Raw genomic sequence first — 22,078 nt, forward strand, 5'->3', positions numbered from 1 at the left:
CAGTTGATTATACATTTGAATTGAGCAGACATTCACATATAGTTTCGATAGCGGCATATGTGACTTAACTCCACCGTTTCTATTCATAATATCATTAATAAATATAATTTAAAAAAATTCAAAAAAAATATTTTTTATTAAACAGTAAGTTTGAGTTTAAACATAATATTTGTTGTAATATTGATTCTATATTTTCTGGAGGATAAACCTGAAATTGTAACCGGCTTTGTATGGCTTGGTAAAGAAAGGGAGATACTTTAAACAAAATTAAATTTTCAATTAGTCGTAAATGAGAAGTTGTAATCTGCATAAAGGCAAAAATAAAAATGTTGAACAAGGGATGAGCCTTTCTTAATAATCTACAGAATCATTTTGGGGTATCACACATGTATAGTGATAGGTTTAAAGCTGTAATATTTAAAGCTTTAAACTCATATATAAATAGGCACATTTAATTTTGTCTGGCTTAGCATTCGAAATAAAATGAAATATTTTTTGCTCATATCATTTAAAAAACGAGTTGTCTGGAGTAGGCAGCGCCATTAGTAAGTAAGTAAACTGTGATAACATCAAATAGTTAATCAATGTGATTTTTCCATAAACAACAAGTATTTACCTGTCCATGGTTACAGAATCGTATCTGTTTTTGCAAACTTTCAACTGAAATTGATTGTGGTCAATTAATTTATATTTTTTGAGATGTGAATGCCAAGTATGTCTACTTCACCATCCGCCCATTTTATTGGTAAACTACAAGGTAGTGTAAACACTGTGTTTTTTAACGATCCAATACGTAATGTGGTACACTTGTCATAATTACATTTTAGTCCAGAGAGGCTAGAAAAGTGATCAAGATCTTCAATGAGACTGTGTGAGGATCCAGATTGTGGTCTTAAGAAAAAACTTGAGTCATCGGCAAACATTGACACTTTAGTTCTTATCCCCTGTTTTTATTTCTGTGTTCATGCAAGTGGCTGACTGTACAAATCCTCACTTATCAAATCCTCACTTATCCTCACTTATCAGGAGCTGCAATTTGGCAGTATGCCCAGACCTTGTTTTGAGAAAGAAATGAAAGATATCTCAGTTCCAAGGTCTCAGCTTAGAGAGAAAAAGCCTTGTGAGGTGTTGCTCTGTCACATGTTATGAAACAGCATTGGTCGGTCACATGAATGAAACAAAACTGTAATGATTAATTAGTTATGCTAAATCATGCAAATATAACTTGTCTGTGTACAGCTGTATATAAGACAAATGCTGGTACAGCCCAGGCAGAGTTCCTGATTGACATGTGTACTATGGTGCATTGAGTTGGTTGGAACCTCTCCAGCGCGCTGACAATAAACAATGATTAATTTAAGATTGACTTTGAATGTCCCTGTGTAAGATTTTTTGCACAACAATTTGGCGTCACGAAATGTTTGCTTATTTATAAAAATTGAAAATAATCGGAACTATCACATTTACATAAGTATTCAGACCCTTTACTCAGTACTTTGTTGAATCACCTTTGGCAGCGATTACAGCCTTGAGTCTTCTTGGGTATGACACTACAAGTTTGGCACACCTATATTTGGGGAGTTGCTCCCATTCTTCTCTGCAGATCCTCTCAAGCTCTGTCAGGTAGGATAGGGAGTGTCGCTGCTCTGGGCTCTTGTCTCTCCAGAGATGTTCAATCGGGTTCAAGTCCGGGCTCTGGCTGGGCCACTCAAGGACATTCAGGGACTTGTCCCGAAGCCACTCCTGTGTTGTCTTGGCTGTGTGCTTAGGGGTCTTGGTCCTATTGGAAGGGGAACCTTCACCACAGTCTGAGGTCCTGAGCGCTCTGGAGCAGATTCTCTCTGTACTTTGCTCTCTTCATCTTTGCCTCGATCCTGACTAGTCTCTCAGTCCCTGCTGCTGAAAAACATCGCCACAGCATGATACTGCCACCACCATGCTTCATCGTACGGATGGTGCCAGGTTTCCTCCAGACGTGACGCTTGGCATTCAGGCCAAAGTGTTCAATCTTGGTTTCATCAGACCAGATAATCTTGTTTCTCATGGTCTGAGAGTCTTTAGGTGCCTTTTGGCAAACTCCAAACGGACTGTCATATGCATTTCATATGCACTCCAACATAAATTGGTGGAGTGCTGTAGAGATGGATGTCATTCTGGAAGGTTCTCCCATCTCCACAGAGGAACTCTAGAGCTTTGTCAGAGTGACCATGGTCACCTCCCTGACTAAGGCCCTTCTCCCCCGATTGCTCAGTTTGGCAGGGCGGCCAGCTCTAGGAGTCTTGATGGTTCCAAACTTCTTCCATTTAAGAATGATGGAGGCCACTGTGTTCTTGGGGACCTTCAATGCTGCAGACATTTTTTGGTACCCTTACCCAGATCTGTGCCTCGACAAAATCCTGTCTCGGAGCTCTACAGACAATTCCTTCGATCTCATGGCTTGGTTTTTGCTCTGACATGCACTGTCAACTGTGGGACCATACATAGACAGGTGTATGCCTTTCCAAATAATGTCCAATCAACTGAATTTACCACAGGTGGACTCCCATGAAGTTGTAGAAATATCTCAAGATTGTTCAGTTGCAACAGGATGCACCTGAGCTCAATTTTGAGTCTCATAGCAAAGGGTCTGAATAGTTATGTAAATAAGGTATTTCTGTTTTTAACTTTAAATACATTTGCAAAAAATTCAAAAAAACTGTTTTGGCTTTGTCATTGTGGGATATTGTGTGTAGATTGCTGAAGATTCGTTTTTTTAAATCCATTTTAGGTTAAGGCTGTAACGTAACAAAATTTGGAAAAAGTAAAGGGGTCTGAATAATTTCCAAAGGCACTGTATATATAAATTCTAGTACTTTATCAAACACCTTTTCAAAATCTGCTATGAAGACCAGGCCTGGTATCTTTGCTGTTTCATAAAGTTCAATCGTTTCAAGTAATTGTTGTATACTATCTCCAATATATCGTCCATGTAAAAAACTTGTATGATCAGGATGAACAATATCTGGTAAAACCTTGTTTGTTCTATGTGCTATGCATTTCACCAGGATTTTCCCATCACAACATTGAAGTGTAAGAGGCCTCCAGTTTTTAAATGGACTGGATCTTTATACTTACCACCTGGATCCTGTTTCAGTAGTAATGAAATAAAATAATCTTATTGAGTACCTGAAAGTCTACCATTTTTATAGGAGTAATTAAAACATGCTAATAATGTATCTATGAGTACATCAACAAAGGTCTGATATACCTCTACTGGTATACCATCAAGCTCTGGTGTTTTTCCAGACTGATAATATTTAATTACCCCAAAAACTTCCTCCTCTGTAAGGTGGTGTTTTTTTTTTACCTGGGGGCACCAGGTGATGGTGGGGGCTGCAGTAGGGCCGGAGGATCTGAACTCTGACCAAGGTGGACACTTCTCTGGGCTGGCTGACCATCTCCACTGATACCACCTGGCCAGCATGGCTGAACCACAGCCCAGGAAACAGCAGCATCTGAGGGGAGGATGATAAAGTAATCAGACACAAGGTGGGGAGGGGGTTGTAAATTGGATTTTAGCATGGCTGTGGTCAAAGCCGACACAAGGTGATGCCATGAGTGCGACATCCATATCAAGAGTTTTGCCTGGGTTGATCTAGGAGGACGTAGGACGTAGACGGCGGACGTAAAGGTAATGGCGGACTGAACAAAGTTATGTAGAGCACCTCAAGATGAAACATAATATTCAAAATATCTGCTAAATTAGACTAAAATATTAGCACTAAATAATCTGGTGGGTGATAACCTTCAATCTGGATAATAACACAAAACAAATCCTAAAACTAGAGACATTTATCGACAAATATTACGAAAACAAGCAACACCCAAACATGACGGAGAATAAGACAGGGGAACCGAATCAAAAACGAAAACGTGACTCCTCAACCGACACGGATGATTTAATATTCTCAACACCAGCAATGGTAAAGGTCGAAACCGATCTGTTAAAATCAATAAATGACAAACTGGGTATACTTGAATTAGTTAGTAAAGATATAAAAGACTTGAAGGCAAGCCTAGAGATGAGTGATGAAAAAGCTGCAACATTGGAGAAGGAAACACACGCGCTAAAAGTGACGGTCAATAAGATTGAAACCGAAATGAATGAATTTAAAAAGGAGAACAACGTTCTGAAAGAATGCTTACTGGACATACAAACTAGATCCATGAGAGAGAATTTGGTACTTACAGGTATCCAAGAGAAAGAAGGAGAGGTTCCTGAATCTGTAGTTAGAGAGTTCCTTTTTGCAGCGCTTCAGATTCCACCGAAGTTATCGATAAGATCCAACTTGAACGTGTACACCGCCTCGGACAGAGAGGGCAGAGGTACGAACGCCCAATCGTTGCCAAATTTGCTTCATTTAAAGATAAAATAATGGTTAAAAGCCTGGGTAAAAGACTTGCTGGGACCAAAATTGGCATGAATGATCAGTTTCCGAAAGAAATTGCAGAACGGCGCAAAGTTCTGTATCCAATTTTCAAAGAAAATAGATTAAAAGCGAAACGAGTAGCTCTCGTCGTGGATAAACTATATATTGATAACCAGTTGTTCAGAGACACAAAGATTACTCCATGGTTATTTTAAAAATTACAAAGTTCTCATAGATGAGGAAAATAAACAAAATTCAAGCCCGGTTACTGATTGTAACAATACAATACAAAATATAGCTTTTCTATAAATCTTCACATATAACTAATTGAACACAAGCACTATTTCTACATAGTGAAGATAAAAACTAAGTAAACAGAAGGCACAGTATGTGTGGATGGTGTGGTGTGTGTTTATTTTTATTGTTATGTTTGGAAAGTTGAGTGAGTGAGTAATGAAATAGTTGCATATCCCAGAGCCAGTGTATTGCTGTGGGCCGGGTATGAGAGGGCTTTCAATGTTGTTCAAATGATGGATATACTTTTATAATGAATTATACGTCTTATTTATTTATTGTCCTATCATGGGGAACTACATTTTTAAAATAAATTATATCTAATTATTTATTATCCTATTTTAATGGTACGGTCCATGGCCCTATACCCTAGACACCCACATGAATGGCCCAGATACTAAGGAGAAGTCCCTAACTGTTTTATGTGCATGCTGTAAACGGTCTGTATGCAGCCAAAATGAGGACAGGGACGATGAGCAGCACTGCCCCCTCAAGATTCTGAGCCTGCTTGGCAGGGTTGGTCCTGCAAAGCCAAAGCCCCCTAAAGGGAGAGCATAATAAACAAGGAAATTCTCAAAGCTGCTAATGAGAACCTTGACGACCTTGTACCTAGCCTGTGGGGATTCCGGTGGGGTGCCCCCACCCAGGCAGTGGCAGTGCTGGCAACACTAGCTGCAGTAACCCATGGGGAGGGGGTCACACTCGGACATTCAGAGAGGGGGTATATTATTGTGGCCCTGGTGGCACGAAACCAATCGGACTGCATGGAGATGCTTGGGAACATGGTCAAAATGGATGACCGTATTGTGGGTGTTTCAGGAAGAAGGTGTACATTTGACCTCCATCATCTAGGATGTGACAATGGTAAATAAATCTCTACATTTATGCTCATTTTTTGCGCGGTCTTGCAGGCCTTCTCATGCAGCTGCAACTGCAAGTACATTTGTAAATCATGACCCATCTTGAGTTGGGCTCTGGGATGGTGCAATTGTTGAGAGGGTGAGCTTATGGTTGTGTGGGGGTAAGGGCTGAATGTGTGTGGGTGTATGTGTGTATCCCACAACTGTTGCGAAGGAAGAAGTAAAAGATGTTAGGGACTATAGAGGATGATTCACAGCAATATGTAATAAAAATCGAGGTGAGGGCGATGGAAATGCATTTGGCAATGGATCTGCTTCGGTTCGGTGGATGGTGCTGTGTGCACTTTTCGAAGGATGGATCCCAGTCGGTCCGGGGCTGTGCGATGCGGGGGGTCGGGGGTGGTCTGCCGGGCATTGGCATGACCACCCAACTCGAGATGGGGGCTTTTGGCGGGTGGAATAGTGGGGACCAATTGGAGGTTTGCTTAGTGGAGATGCAAATGTCATGGTACAACTATATAGACACTCAATCATTATGTTACTTTTTAATAGGACGTTTACAAACATATATTTTGATAAAAATAATTGAAAGGTGTGTCTCATTATGGTAAGTGGTGAAATAAGTATAGCCAGTTACAATTGTAATGGCTTAGCAGATAATAAGAAAAGACGATCAGTATTTACCTGGCTAAAAGAGAAGGATTATAATATCTACTGTTTACAGGAAACCCATTCGACAGTTTTAGATGAAGTTTTGTGGAAAAAGAACTGGGGGGGCAAAATATATTTCTCCCATGGGCAAAGAAATTCAAAAGGTGTGATGGTTTTAATTAATAATAACTTTGATCCAAATGTGCAACTTGTCCAAACAGATCCTCAAGGTAGATGGATTATTTTAAATATGTTATTGGACAATAAACATATATGGCTTATTAACCTATACGGTCCGAATAATGATGATCCAAGCTTCTTTGACAATATATATAAGAATGTATCAACTCTACAAGCAACACTAGACTCTATTATTATAGTGGGAGATTTTAATACGGTCTTAAATACCTCTATGGACCGGAAAGGAAATCACACTACAAACTATCACCCTCAGGCACTTAAGGAAATCAGGAATGTCATGGATATATTGGAATTAGTGGATATATGGAGACTTAAATACCCTGACCTAGTGAGATATACATGGCGGAGGCTTAATCAAGCTAGTCGCCTTGACTACTTTCTTATATCATTCTCTCTGGCACCAAAAGTTAAAAAGTGTTTGATAGGGGACAGAATGCGGTCGGACCATCACATAATTGGCATATATATTACTCTTACAGAATTTCCACGTGGGCGAGGATATTGGAAATTTAATCAAAGCCTACTAGATGATAAATTGTTTAGAACTAGGACAGAAGAATTTATAACTGACTTTTTTAGACATAACATAGGTACAGCAGATCCCCATATTGTATGGGACACTTTTAAGTGTGCCTTTAGAGGCCATGCAATTCAGTACTCATCTATAAAACAAAAGCAATTTCGATCAAAAGAGTCCATATTAACAAAGGAAATTGAAGGACTAACAGTACAGTTAGATAACAATAAAAACGGTACCATAGAGGCACAGAATAAGTTAGAGGAAAAACAAAAAGAAATGGAGGAACTTATTCAAGAAAGATCCAGTGTAATATATTACAAAAATAAAGCGAACTGGATGGAATATGGGGAAAAATGCACCAAATTCTTTTTCAATCGTCAATATAGAAATGCTACCAAAAAAAACGTATTAAAACTTGTTACAAATGATGGAGTCACGCATGATTCACCAAATGATATTTTGAAAGAGGAAGTAAAGTACTTTAAGAATATATTTTCGTTTCAGGCTCCTCCATCTCCACTAACTGAAACTAATTGTATGGATTTTTTCCCTAATAATAATGTAAAATTAACATCTGTACAGAAAGACTCATGTGAAGGCCTAATTACAGAGGAGGAACTACTTGATGCAATTGGGGCCTTTAAGGATGGGAAAACTCCAGGACTGGATGGCATACCAGTGGAAGTATACAAACATTTTTTTGATATACTCAAAGGACCATTATTAGCTTGTTTTAACCACTCCTATATAAATGATAGATTATCAGACACGCAACAAGAAGGTGTGATATCATTATTACTGAAACAGGACCCAAGTGGTATATATAAAGATCCAGTCCATTTAAAAAATTGGAGACCTCTTACACTTCAGTGTTGTGATGCAAAAATCCTAGCAAAATGCTTGGCGCATAGAATAAAAAAAGTTTTGTCAGATATTATTCATTCTAATCAGACAGGTTTTTTACATGGACGATACATTGGAGATAATATAAGGCAAGTACTGGAAACAATGGAACACTATGAAATATCGGGGACACCAGGCCTGGTTTTCATAGCTGATTTTGAAAAGGCTTTTGATAAAGTACGACTGGAGTTTATATATAAATGCCTAGAATATTTCAATTTTGGGGAATCTCTTATAAAATGGGTAAAAATAATGTATAGTAACCCTAGGTGTAAAATAGTAAATAATGGCTACATCTCAGAAAGTTTTAAACTATCTAGAGGAGTAAAACAAGGTTGTCCACTATCGGCATATCTATTTATTATTGCCATCGAAATGTTAGCTGTTAAAATTAGAACAAACATTAATATTAAGGGATTAGAAATCCAGGGCCTAAAAACTAAGGTGTCATTGTACGCTGATGATTCATGTTTTCTTTTAAAACCACAACTAGAAACTCTCCACGGCCTCTTAGAGGATCTAGATACATTTGCTATCCTCTCTGGATTAAAACCAAATTATGATAAATGTACCATATTACGTATTGGATCACTAAAAAATACACATTTTACATTGCCATGTAGTTTACCAATTAAATGGTCTGACGGTGATGTGGACATACTCGGTATACAAATCCCAAAAGAAAGAAATGATCTCACTACAATAAATTTTTATAGAAAGTTAGCAAAAATAGATAAGATCTTGCTACCATGGAAAGGAAAATACCTGTCTATTTGTGGGAAAATCACCCTGATTAACTCTTTAATCATATCACAGTTTACCTATTTGCTTATGGTTTTGCCTACACCTAGTGACCTGCTTTTTAAATTATATGAACAAAAAATATTCAATTTTATTTGGAACGGCAAGCCAGATAAAATTAAAAGGGCCTATTTATATAACGAATATGAATTCGGAGGGCAGAAATTATTAAATATTAAAGCATTAGACCTCTCACTAAAGGCATCAGTCATACAAAAGTTATACTTAAATCCAAACTGGTTCTCTAGTAGATTGGTACGAATGTCTCATCCTATGTTCAAGAAGGGCCTTTTTCCCTTTATTCAGATTACACCTGCTCACTTTCGGTTGCTTGAAAAGGAAATAATTTCCAAAATATCTTTATTTTTTAAACAAGCCTTAGAAAGTTGGTTGCAATTTCAGTTTAATCCACCTGAAAGGACGGAACAAATAGTACAACAAATCTTGTGGTTAAATTCAAATATAGTAATTGATAAAAAAAAATGTATTTATCGAAGAAATGTTTAAAAAAGGTATAATTTTTGTGAATGATATCATAAATAGGACTGGTGGAGTAATGTCACACATGCAGCTAAAACAGACATATGGAAATGTCTGCTCTACCCAAAATTACAACCAATTAATTGCGGCATTACCACAAAAATGGAAGAGGCAGGTGGAAGGGGATAAAAGTAAGGAACTTGTATGTCGGCCTTATATTAAAGAACATAAATGGTTAAAGAAAAGTGTGATAAATAAAAACATATACCAATTTCATTTAAGGACCAAAAAACGTACAGCTGTGCCATATAAATTGCAAAATAGTTGGGAAGAGATTTTCGATGTACCCATTCCATGGCACATGGTTTATGAATTGATACGCAAAACAACGCCGGATTCAAAACTTCGAATTTTTCAATTTAAATTATTGTACAAAATTCTTGCAACTAATAGAATGTTATATATATGGGGGATACAATCTTCCCAGCTCTGTAGATTCTGCTGTGAGGAGGCAGAGTCATTAGACCATTTATTTTGGTATTGTCGTTTTTGGTCACAGGTCCAGGAATGGTTGAAGAATTGCAACATTTGCGTAGAACTAACGCTACAGATAGCAATACTGGGGGATTTGAAAAGCCATAGTCAATCAATCAATAATATAATAATTATTTTAGCAAAAATGTTTATTTTTAATTTACAATCCGTGGAAGCTATGAGAATAGGAAGATTCAAATCTTTTGTGAAGCATCACAGCACAGTTGAAAAATATATAGCAAATAAAAATCCGAAATGGATGATGTTGGAAGATAGATGGGAAAGGTTGAGTGGAGCTGAAGGGTGGGACTAATAACAAGATAAACAATGTAGGGCATACGGGATCTGTGAAATGTGTATAGGTGCGGAGCTATTGTGAAATAGCACAGTTACAAGTGGAAATCAAACTCGATGGACAACAGAAATAGAGGAAGGACTAAGAACAAACAAGAGAGAACTATTATAAAGTAGACTGTGTCTGTAAAATGTGTATAAGATGTATAAATTGAAGGTAAAAACAGAAATGTTTATCAGTTTACTCCAATTGGGGGATCGGTGGTAGGGTTTGCGGGGAATAATAATAAAGGTATACTCTTTAAAAAAAGTATGTATGTCTATGTAGGTATGTGTATGTATATATGTGTATATGTATGCATACGTGAATGGATATATATATTTACCCAAGAAAATATGGGGGATTGGAAATGATGCAGACAATTACATTGGAAGCAACATTCTTTCCGCAATATTAAGCTGATCCACCCCCCGAAAAAAAAAAATATATATATATAATAATAATTGGCCTGAAATCTGACGACATCCTAATATGAATGCAGTCCAGTAGGTCAATCAACAACAAAAAGAGTATCCGAATCGGTTCCCTCAGTGTGAAATATTATGTCACTCACCTCCACTCTTTTTTGGTCAGGGTCTGGGACTGTAGGGAGGACTTGTAGCTGTGACCTGGCGTACACACCCGACATGAGAGGAACACCTGTGAGGTAGCTGTCTAACGAAGGCAGGGAAACTACAGGAAACAGAGGAAACATACACACATCCATTAGCACACTGCAATATAATGTGTTCATTTGTGACAATGTTACACCCCTTAGGTCTCCCTATGAAGAAAACAAACACATTTCATTCTGAATTATAGTTTGCAATGTCGTATTAATGCAGTAAACTCTCCATGTAGTCTCACCTGTAACCACCTTATCACAGAGGAAGAGGTACTGTCCATCACACACTGTCTTCCTCCTCTGTCCTGGTGAACCTAGGGCCATCTGGGTACAGCCCCCCAGGCTCTCCCTGTCCCTGTCCCACCCAGGGTGACTTTCTGTTCCCAAACCCTCGCTTCTATCCGGCCCTTCTCCCCTGCCATCCCTCAGCCAGACCCACTCAGTGGATTTTCTATACAAAAAGATGCATACAGTACCAGTCAAAAGTTTGGACACACCTACTCATTCAAAAGTTTTTCTTAATTTTTTACTATTTTCTACATTGTAGAATAATAGTGAAGACATCAAAACTATGAAATAACACACATGGAATCATGTAGTAACCAAAAATCTAAATATACAAATCAAAATATACTTCAAAAAAGCCACACTTTGCCTTGATGACAGTGTTGCACACTCTTGGCATTCTCTCAACCAGCTTCATGAGGTAGTCACCTGGAATGCATTTCAATTAACAGGTGTACCTTGTTAAAAGTTCATTTGTGGAATTTCTTTCCTTCTTAATGCGTTTGAGCCAATCAGTTGTGTTATGACAAGGTAGGGGTGGTATACAGAAGATAGGCCTATTTGGTAAAAGACCAAGTCCACATTAGGGCAAGAACAGCTCAAGTAAGCAAAGATAAAACAACAGTCCATCATTACTTTAAGACATGAAGATCAGTCAATCCGGAAAATTCAAGAACTTTGAAAGTTTCAAGTGCAGTTGCAAAAACCATCAAGCGCCATGATGAAACTGTCTCTCATGAGGACCACCACAGGAAAGGAAGACACAGAGTTACCTCTGCTGCAAGAGGATAAGTTCATTAGAATTAACTGCACCTCAGATTGCAGCCCAAATAAATGCTTCACAGAGTTCATGTAACAGACACATCTCAACATCAACTGTTCAGAGGAGACTGCATGAATCAGGCCTTCATGGTCGAATTGCTGCAAATAAACCACTACTGAAGGACACTAATAAGAAGAAGAGACTTGATTGGGCCAAGAAACATGAGCAATGGACATCAGACTGGTAGAAATCTTTCCTTTGGTCTGATGAGTAAATTTGAGATTTTTGGTTTCAACCGTTGTGTCTTTGTGAGAGGATCTCCACATGTGTGTTTCCCACCGTGAAGAATGGAGGAGGAGGTGTGGGGGTGCTTTGATGGTGACACTGTCAGTGATTTATTTAGAATTCAAGGCACACTTAACCAGCATATCTACCAAAGCATTCTGCAGGGATACGGCATCCCACGTGGTTTGCGCTTAGTGGAACTATCATTTGTTTTTCAACAGGCTGTGTAAGGGCTATTTGACCAAGGAGAGTAACGGAATGCTGCATCAGATGACCTGGCCTCCACAATCACCCGACCTCAACCCAATTGAGATAGTTTGGGATGAGTTGGACAACAGAGTGAAGGAAAATCAGCCAACAAGTGCTCAGGATATGTGGGAACTCCTTCAAGACTGTTGGAAAATCATTCCTCATGAAGCTGGTTGAGAGAATGCCAAGAGTGTGCAAAGTTGTCATCAAGGCATAGGGTGGCTACTTTGAAGAATATAAGATATAAAATATTTTTTGATTTATTTAACACTTTTTTGGTTACTACATAATTCAATGTATTATTTCATAGTTTTGATGTCTTCACTATTATTCTACAATGTAGACAATAGTAAAAAATAAAGAAAAACCCTTGAATGAGTAGGTCTGTTCAAACTTTTGACTGGTACCGTATACCCAAATATTTAAGAGAGAATGGTGGGGAATTAAGTGAATTAGTGTAGTCAGGTGACAGAATATAATGTATAAATCTGTTAGAAAGATCATAAACTGTTTACTCACGATGGGAAGGAGTTGCGGATGAATGTCTGAGTTTCAGTGCTTCGGACTGTGGCTAGATCCCCACCCTTCACCTGACAACAGATACCCTTCGCCTCCAGCCATGATGTCGCTGACTCTGACAGCCAATAGCATTGCAGACTGGCCAGATGGACCTGGGCTCCTTTGGGGCAAAGGTGCTCATCTGGAGGAACAACATTGACCATTGCCACTTGATTACCAATTCAATTAATATGAACATGATTAATCATACCATTGCTAATTTGTCAATTCTGTACAATTTGGAAGAGGTATTTGTTAGTCAAGCACACATGTTATCTCACAAACAGATTATTGTTTTATGTGATAGCCTATATCCCTTTCTGTTTAGTATTGGGGGGAAAAACACATACATTCTAATCCAAAGCAAACCAGATTAATGTTCAGCATCAAACATCTGATTAGAAGAGAAGTCAAAAAGTAAGTGAAGCTTACCCCATAGAAATACATAAAGCTGTCTATGGCTCACCCCCCTGTAATGGAGGGTGATATCAAATTAAGTTCCTCACCAACTCCAGCTGCGAAGATCACTGCCGTCCACAGGCTCCAGATCAGGGCTAGGTTTTCAATAGCTGTCATCTCTGTCATCTTCTGTAGTGAGTCATACTCCCAGGTGAATGGAGAGGAATGGAGGCTATGTTAGCAGAACCCTGGAGCTGATCACAGCTGCAAAGGGTTCCATTTCACGGCCTGGCCCCCACATATAGTACGTCTCTCTATATGTTCCTCTAACTCTGTAGCTCCCTCTACTATAGGCCCTCCTCCTCTCATCATGTCACTTGTTTTCTCTCTGAACCTTTTGTCATACTCCACTTCCGCCCTCCTTTCCACTAGTTTAATGTTGTGTAGTGGGGTTTGTCCCTCATTCTCTCACTTTGTCTCTCACTCACTCACTCACTCACTCACTCACTCACTCACTCACTCACACTCTCTCTCTCTCTCTCTCTCTCTCTCTCTCTCTCTCTCAGAAACAGGAGCTCTCCCCACATTTAACACAATTGTTTCATTCCCTTTGCCCTTTTCCCTATCTCTAGGGGGGTTGGCGGAGCAGAAAGAGGAGGGGGAGGCCATATTGTTTTAAAGGCCTGTGTTATCCTCTCAGAGAGCCTGGTGACTTCTAGCTCGTCTCTCAGCAACAGGCAGAGGAGCAGTGGACAGAGGAGGCCAGTGAAGCTATTTGCATGCTGTAAACCTCCTCCTCACTCAATAGAGAATGAGACAGTTAAAACTACTCAGGCAGGTTACTGCTACCAGGGCCTCCCCAGTCCCTGGGCTCCCTACTCCCAGTCCTAAATCAGAGCACAAAGGATTTGGGTTGTCAGTGTTGTGTGAACTATGGTAGCCCTGGCTTATCTTTTGAACTTTAAAGAGTTTGGGTGAAGAAGTCAGCCAAGACAAAGGTCTTTTTTTGTGAGCGAAAGTGCCCTCTCTAAAAGGTTTTTGTGAGCATTCTTAAAAAGTTACATTTGACAATACAGTATTTTTTTCAGCAGACTCTTAGAGGGCACTTTCGCTCACAAAAAAAGTATAGTCCAATCATCTAGTCCTTTACAAAGCTTTGGGGAAACGTTGTGACGCACATGCAGCCCTGCAAAAATAAAGGCTTTTCAACGAGGGACGCCATTGGTGTTGCCTGGCAACCCAACAGATCGAGCCGTGGCCGAGACACATCATTAACCTTCAGGACAGGAGACATTTCCATGGCAACATGAGGTCTCTTTCTCACACCCAAACACAGCTTTGGTGGGAGGATAAAATGAGATCAAATGTAGCTCATTTTAGTTAACAGATAGCTGAGAGCAAAATCAAATGCTAAGGTTTAGGGCACCTTCTAAATTGCTACTTTTTATCTAAATCAAGCAAACAACTGTGTAAGAGTCTTTATTTTTATGTGCACATGCACTGTTAGCGCAGAGACACAATAGGCAAGTTCAATTGACTTCAACCTCCCAATTGTCCAACTATACTTATCTTGAGTGAGCACAGCCCACTGTGCACACGTCTTTTCAACATGGAAATGTTGGTCAAATTTGGTTGAGCCTTTGATCAATAAGATTTAAACCTTTGATTCACCCGCTCAAGAAGACAGGCAACAGTGGTTTTATTTCGCTACTATCGAGTTTGGAAACTACACTCAACTAATAAACTACGTTTAAATATTGGAGTGAAGTTCAGAACACATTGTGACCTGATTTGACCAAAACACACCATGAATTCAACAGGGATTATCACCAATCATGAAGTGTGTTGATTAGATGTTTAGAAGTAGTTGCCATTTTGTGATGTAGGCTTCTTACATTAAATGAGGATAAGAGCCTGAGGTAAGAATATGAAAACAAACTGTATCAACCAGGACTTTCTGTTGTTGCACACTTGAACAGCACCCTGATATGTATAATACAATTCTACTCATGGTGCAAAATGTATCTCCCAGACTTAGGGACTATACTACTGTTGGCTATTGTCATTCTGTGTAACACAATTAGAGCAGTAACTTGGAACAGCATTGTATAAACTTTTGCCCATGTCAAAACTGTTAAGCAAACAAAGTCAAGAATGGTTGAAATGAAAATGTATTGCAACACAAAAAAAGCTGATAAAAAAAAAAAAATAAAGGCAAAAAATTCATTTCTGGCACAGGCTTCGGGAAACACAAATTAGATAAACAAGAAAAGGCATGGTCAGAACAGGCTTTTCATTTCTTAAGGCAGGTTGACATCGCCTGTAGTATTTCTGCCCCTGTAGCCTTTGATTCGCCAAGACTCACACCTGCTGTAAAGGGGAAAAAGAAGATATTATCTAGAGAAGGTATTCAAATGTCATGTAAAATGTCATGATTTGAACTCCACTGTAGACATAATCACGCTGCAAAGGTTGGAGTCCTCAAAAGCCCTCTTCCCTTGGTTTCCATTCATATTCATCGTTGACATGAGGCTATTTCTCAGGGTTCTGTCTAGAACACAAAATATGTACTTTACAAGCAACCCACCATGACCTCATTTAAAGGTGAAACAAATATGGTAATAGTTTACCGGTGCTTTGCTCTCTTCACACGGTATGGGATGTCTTCCCCCTCAGAGACATGTCATTTTACACATGCACTGGATTTTTCCATCCAGTACTACATGGCAATATGCCATTCAACTCATACCAATGAAAATCATTCCCCATTAGCCATTCTTTCATCTTGAATGAATCTTCCTCCGTCTCATTCAGGTTGAAGTCAAATTTCCCCTAACCACCAGTACCTTGTGGCTTGCAGTTTTTTTTTGGGACTTTTGCTTCTTAGTGACACTGGCACAGGTTCTGGCGCTTGGGAGCAGAATTTAGTGGGAGTTGGGTAGGCCTAAAGACATAAGACACACAAGTGTAAAATAACATCCAGCATTTTTTTTCCCTAAACACATGTGTAAGCCAACCTAAAAGGCAATCTAAACACAATCTAATTTCTAACTGACATTAAAGCCAAAATTTTAAATGGAGAGTTTCATACTTGCGTCTCACAGGAAAAAGGGTCTGATCCTTTGCAGCGATTTGGTGAGGGCAATCCCTCAGTTAAGAAGGCAGAAGGAGACTTCGAACCCTCGTGCTCCAGGGTTAAGCCATGTGAGAAACCAAGATGATTCTCTGCAATAAAAGATTGGACAACATCATGCCAATAGTTCTTACAATTAGAATACCTTTCTCAATACAACGATCAAGAATAAAGAGTTGAGTTCCGTTGTGAAGGATGCTGCATTGTAGCCTTTTGCTTCTTGGTAGCAGTGGCACAGGTTTTCTGGTGCTTCTGGGCATATGTTGGTGGGGGCTTGTGTAGACCTTTGCCTGAAAATAAACATAAAAGTGTCAAATAACATCCAGACTTTTTCTACACACATTTGCCATTTGTTTACGTTTTATTGAAGTGGAAGAAGAACTTTAAAGTTTGGTAATGTGTTGAGGTAAAGTCAAATTCTAAAACATGCCAAAGGTCACCTCTCGAGCCCCTACCCCCTAGCTTCGAAATCCAGACTGATTTCAGTTCAGTTTCACATTTGTTTCACTACACTAACAATGGTGAAACATGGAGTGATTCCATCTGGGTTGAGGCTACCTTCCCACTAGCCACACTCGTCAATTTGAAAGGACCAGTTCAAGTAACACAGGAAATGGTCCTCCCAGTCGATCAAAAGGCAAGGTGGTTGTTCGGTGGCTAGGGTTTAAATGACTTGGAGGCAGTAGTGGCTGGAGGTGGGAGATTACATTCCTCATGCGATTCTAAACACACAATATACAGAATAAAACCATGCCAAGTGAATTGAATGTACGTAAACTGTCAATGTGTGTTTAAACATACCAGTTATACATTATTTGAATGTAATTCTCCTTCGGTTTCTCTTGGAGTTCTCCTCTGCTTCACTGGCTTCGGTAATTGACATCTTCACAATACTGTTTTGGTTCTGAATGGTAGGGTGAGGGTTCGAACAATTTAACAGTCATCTTTAACAACCAGCAGTTTATAGCATTTTCAGGTATAATGTATCTGCTATTTACCTGATGTCAGTTTTATCCTGAGAAGCTGAAATGACTTCAATTTCAGAGAAGGTGAGGACCAATCCTTTATTGCTTTGTAATATTTATTTGGGGGCCTTCACAGTTTGGTATTTGTTCCAGAGCTCTGGAGTAACACCTTTGACTTCCTCCTTTTTTCCATCCACATTGCTCTGGCCCACTTCTGAGATTATAACCTTTGGAAATAGATATTATTAGACAATATAATATAAGCCATAATTGCAAACCAAACTATTCCAATAGATCTGATCTTACTTGGCAAAACTGTGCAACAGAGGGATCAGTATGTATTGCCTTGCTGATGAGGTTCTCGGAGAAATAATTTATATTTTGCATTTGTGGATATTTTGAATACCTGCGATTTTGAAGTCTTTGGAGGCACATGAAAGAAAGTTGTCAGTTTGAGTATGGTGAATGGCATCACTGTCACGATCGTCTAAGGTGGAAACAGTAGACCAAGGTGCAGCGTGGTGAGCATACATACTTCTTTATTATAAGATGTCGCCAACAAAACAATAAACATCAAAACGAAAACGTGAAGCCAACGTAGTGCTCACAGGCAACTATACATGGACAACTACCCACAAATACAGGTGGGGAAAAGGCTACCTAAGTATGGTTCTCAATCAGAGACAACGATAGACAACTGCATCTGATTGAGAACCACACCCGGCCAAACACCAAGAAATACAAAACATAGAAAAAGGAACATAGAATGCCCACCCAAATCACACCCTGACCAAACCAAAATAGAGACATAAAAAGCTCTCTACGGTCAGGGCGTAGAGAGCGGAGGCGCCGGGCTGGAGGCCGTCTCTGGAGGCCCCGGGCTGGAGGCCGTCCCTGGAGGCCCCGGGCTGGAGGCCGTCCCTGGAGGCGCCGGGCTAGAGGCCGTCTCTGGAGGCGCCGGGCTGGAGGCCGTCTCTGGAGGCGCCGGGCTGGAGGCCGTCTCTGGAGGCCCCGGGCTGGAGGCCGTCTCTGGAGGCCCCGGGCTGGAGGCCGTCTCTGGAGGCGCCGGGCTGGAGGCCGTCTCTGGAGGCGCCGGGCTGGAGGCCGTCTCAGGAGGCGCCGGGCTGGAGGCCGTCTCTGGAGGCCCTGGGCTGGAGGCCGTCTCTGGAGGCCGTCTCTGGAATAAAACGTATCGGTGCTCATTAGCCATTGGACAAAAACATTACACAAGTTGTAAATCGCAAATTCAACAATGAACGCCTCGGGTTCGATCCCAGGCTGTGTCACAGCATTGTCTGGGTTAGGGGATGCAAGGACCGACGCTGGAGATGAGAAGCAGGTATGGGGAGTCAAACGTTTAATCAGGAACAGGCATGAAACAAGACATGAACAGCGTCAGCACACGGGTATACAAGGACATATGACAATCGATGCTGAAGCGGGGAACAGAGCAGGGGGAACCAGACAGATATCGGTGAGGTAATAACAGAGGTGATTGAGTCCTGAAGCGCATGACTGTGGGAGGCAGGTGTGCGTAATGATGGTGGCAGGAGTGCGTAATGCTGGGGAGCCTGGCGCCTTCAAGCGCCAGGGAGAAGGAGCGGGAGCAGGCGTGACAGGGGAGGGTTTGGCCGGCTGGGATTTAAGGAGCCCTTTGGACCTAGACTTGGCGTTCCGGTACCGCTTCCCTGTGCGATAGCAGAGAGAACAGTCTTTGACTTGGGGGACTGGAATCTTCTACTATTTTTGACACCGTCTTGGATGGCAGGAAGCTTGGCCCCAGCGAGGTACTGGGCCGTACGCACTACCCTCTGTAGCGCCTTACGGTCGTGTGCTCTTCAACTGTACTGAGCAGAAGGCAGACAGGGTGTATGGCGTTATGTGGGCGAGTGGCTTGCTGATGTCAATGTTGTGAACAGAGTGCCCCATGGTGGCAGTGTGGTTATGGTATGGGCAGGCATCAGCTATGGACAAAGAAGACAATTGCATTTTATTGATGGCAATTTCAATGCACAGAGATACAGTGATGAGATCCTAAGGCCCATTGTCGTGCCATTCATCCGCAACCATCACCTGACGTTTCACCATGATAAAGCACGGCCTCATGTCACAAGGATCTGTACACAATTCATGGAAGCTGAAAATGTCCCAGTTCTTCCATGGCCTGCATACTCACCAGACATGTCACCCATTGAGCCTGTTTGGGATGCTCTGGATCGACGTGTACGACAGTTGTTAATTGTTAATGTTGTAAATGACTATTGTAGCAGGAAGCTTGGCCCCAGTGATGTACTTGGCCGTTCGCACTACCCTCTGTAGTGCCTTGCGGTCGGAGGCCGAGCAGTTGCATACCAGGCAGTGATGCAACCAGTCAGAATGCTCTCGATGATGCAGCTGTAGAACCTTTTTAGGATCTGAGGACCCATGCCAAATATTTTCAGTCTTCTGAGGGGGGATAGGTTTTGTCGTGCCCTCTTCACAACTGCCCTCTTCACAACTGATGCTCTTAAATTACTTTTTACTTTAATTTCTTATTCTTATCTGTATTTTTTTTTTTAAATGCATGTTGATTAGGTTCTCGTAAGTAAGCATTTCACTGTAAGGTCTACACCTGTTGTATTTGGCGCATGTGACTAATAAAATTGGATTTGATTTAATATTGAGTTGCACCCCCTTTTGAATTCTGAACAGCTTAAATTCATTGGAGCATGGATTCTACAAGGTGTCGAAAGCGTTCCACAGGGATGCTGGCCCATGCTGAAGCCAATGCTTCCCACTGTTGTGTCAAGTTGGCTGCTAGTGGATCTCTAGCTCGTTCCTTCTCATCCCACAGATGCTCAGTTGGATTGAGATCTGGTGACTGGGCAGGCCACTGCACTAAGCTGAATTCACTGTCATGTTTGTGGAACCATTCCTGGACTATCCTAGCCTTTGTGCCATGGGGCATTATCCTGCTGAAGAAATCCATTCGCAGATGGATACACTGCTGCTATGAAGGGATGCACCTAATTGGCAATGATGTTCAGATATTCTGTGGCATTCAAACGTTTCTCCACTTTTATCAAGGGGCCCAATGTATGCCATGAAAATACACCCCACACCATCACACCACCACCAGTCTGAAATGTTGACATGTGGCATGATGGCTGCATGAACCCTAGTCCATACCCTTGTCCTCCCATCAGTGTGAAACAGCAGGAATCGGGATTCATCAGACCAGGCAATGTTTTTCCAATTCTCCAGTGTCCAGTGATTTCACTCCTTAGCCAACTGCAACTGCAGTTTCTTGTTTTTTGCTGAAAGAAGTGGAAGTCAGTAAGGCCGTCGGCTGCCATACCCCATTCGTGTCAAGGTACGACGAGTTATGGATTATTTTATGGGTCTTTGGACACCAATGTTGTACTGGACTGTAAGTTGACTAACTGTAGCCCATCTTTTGCTCTGCAAAATGTATGTCAGCCTCCTTTGTCCTCTTTCATCAATTACCCATTTTCAACAACTGGCCTGCTCTTGGCTGGATGTCCTTTGGGTGGTGGACCATTCTTGATACACATGGGAAACTGTTGAGCGTGAAAAATCCAGCAGCGTTGCAGTTCTTGACACACTCAAACAGGTGCGCCTTGCACCTACTACCATACCCCGTTCAAAGGCACTTAAATATTTTGTCTTACCAATTCACCCTCTGAATGGCACACATAAACAATCCATGTCTCAATTGTCTCAAGGCTTAAAAATCAATCTTTAACCTGTCTCTTCCCCTTCATCTACACTGATTGAAGTGAATTTAACAAGTGACATCAATAAGGGATCATAGCTTTCACCTGGTTGTCTATGTCATGGAAAGACCAGGTGTTCCTAATGTTTTGTATACTGTTGAATATAGGATGAAAACAGAAGGTGATTAAACAGTGAGAATAAGAAAAAATGTCAACGTCTAAAATATGATGAAAATGTGACATGGATCTGATGTTGCATGTTCAAGGTATTTACAACACCACATGACATGAATTGTGTTGCAGTTTCCACATAGATTCTATGTGAGATTTTTAATCATTCTAGGTGGAATATTCAACGCAATTTGAAATGAGATTGATGTAACGACCTGTTAGTCGGGTTCAGTCATTGTATTTAAATTGAAGTTTTACCCTAATTTCAGTGGGAACCTAGAACTCTTCCTCCTAGGCTACTGAATCCACTAGGCCAGATCTCTACATCCTGATTTAAACAAGTCCGAGCTTCACTTTAGAGAGGACCTTTCCAAGAACTTAAGTTGGTTTGTATTTGTACCAAATGTGTAATTTAGCTGGGGGAGTGTGTGTGTGTGCGTATGTTCATGTGTGTATTTAACATTCCAGACAGCATAGCAATGGTGAGAGACATACCCATGGCAATGGGACCTATTTGCGCCACTTCTTCTCTTTCCGTCCCTCTCCCTTTCTCCTTCTACTTAATTTTTTTTTGGTGCAATAACACTACTTTCCACAATCATACATTGTTTTAAGGGTTAATCATGAACTACCTGTTTATGAAAATACATTTGATATAGGCCTGAATAATGATCAACACTGGTCGAAATTGCACAGGTTCTATCGTTATTTTAGATTTCATGTAGTTGGATGAGAACATACCGCCCTCTACTGGAATAGAGCGTCGAGAGAGAAAGCAATGAAAGCAGTTGGACATTCATGCTGTAGAACATTGAAGGCAATGCAATTATATTCCAAGTAATAACTTTAGAATATTCCGTATTTATTGGACAGAAATATCCACCACACAAATATTGTCATTGAATAGACCACAGAAATCTCCTTAATAAATGCGAAAATTAT

At 40.6% G+C, this 22,078-nt stretch overlaps 1 protein-coding gene across 1 annotated transcript in view; it reads right to left on the reverse strand.

Annotated features, from left to right (window-relative positions):
• Positions 1–13,614, reverse strand: part of pkd1b (polycystic kidney disease 1b) — a 34,271-nt gene extending 20,657 nt beyond the window's left edge. The window contains exons 1-5 of the mRNA XM_055890510.1: positions 13,259–13,614; positions 12,714–12,894; positions 10,855–11,063; positions 10,562–10,680; positions 3,347–3,494 (exon numbers count right to left, since the gene is read on the reverse strand). Coding sequence (XP_055746485.1) covers positions 3,347–3,494; positions 10,562–10,680; positions 10,855–11,063; positions 12,714–12,894; positions 13,259–13,337 — 736 coding nt within the window. The 5' untranslated portion in view covers positions 13,338–13,614. The remainder of the gene's footprint in view (positions 1–3,346; positions 3,495–10,561; positions 10,681–10,854; positions 11,064–12,713; positions 12,895–13,258) is intronic.
• Positions 13,615–22,078: the final 8,464 nt, after the last annotated feature.

The sequence above is a fragment of the Salvelinus fontinalis genome, chromosome 30, assembly GCF_029448725.1.
Source record: "Salvelinus fontinalis isolate EN_2023a chromosome 30, ASM2944872v1, whole genome shotgun sequence".
Taxonomy (NCBI): domain Eukaryota; kingdom Metazoa; phylum Chordata; class Actinopteri; order Salmoniformes; family Salmonidae; genus Salvelinus; species Salvelinus fontinalis.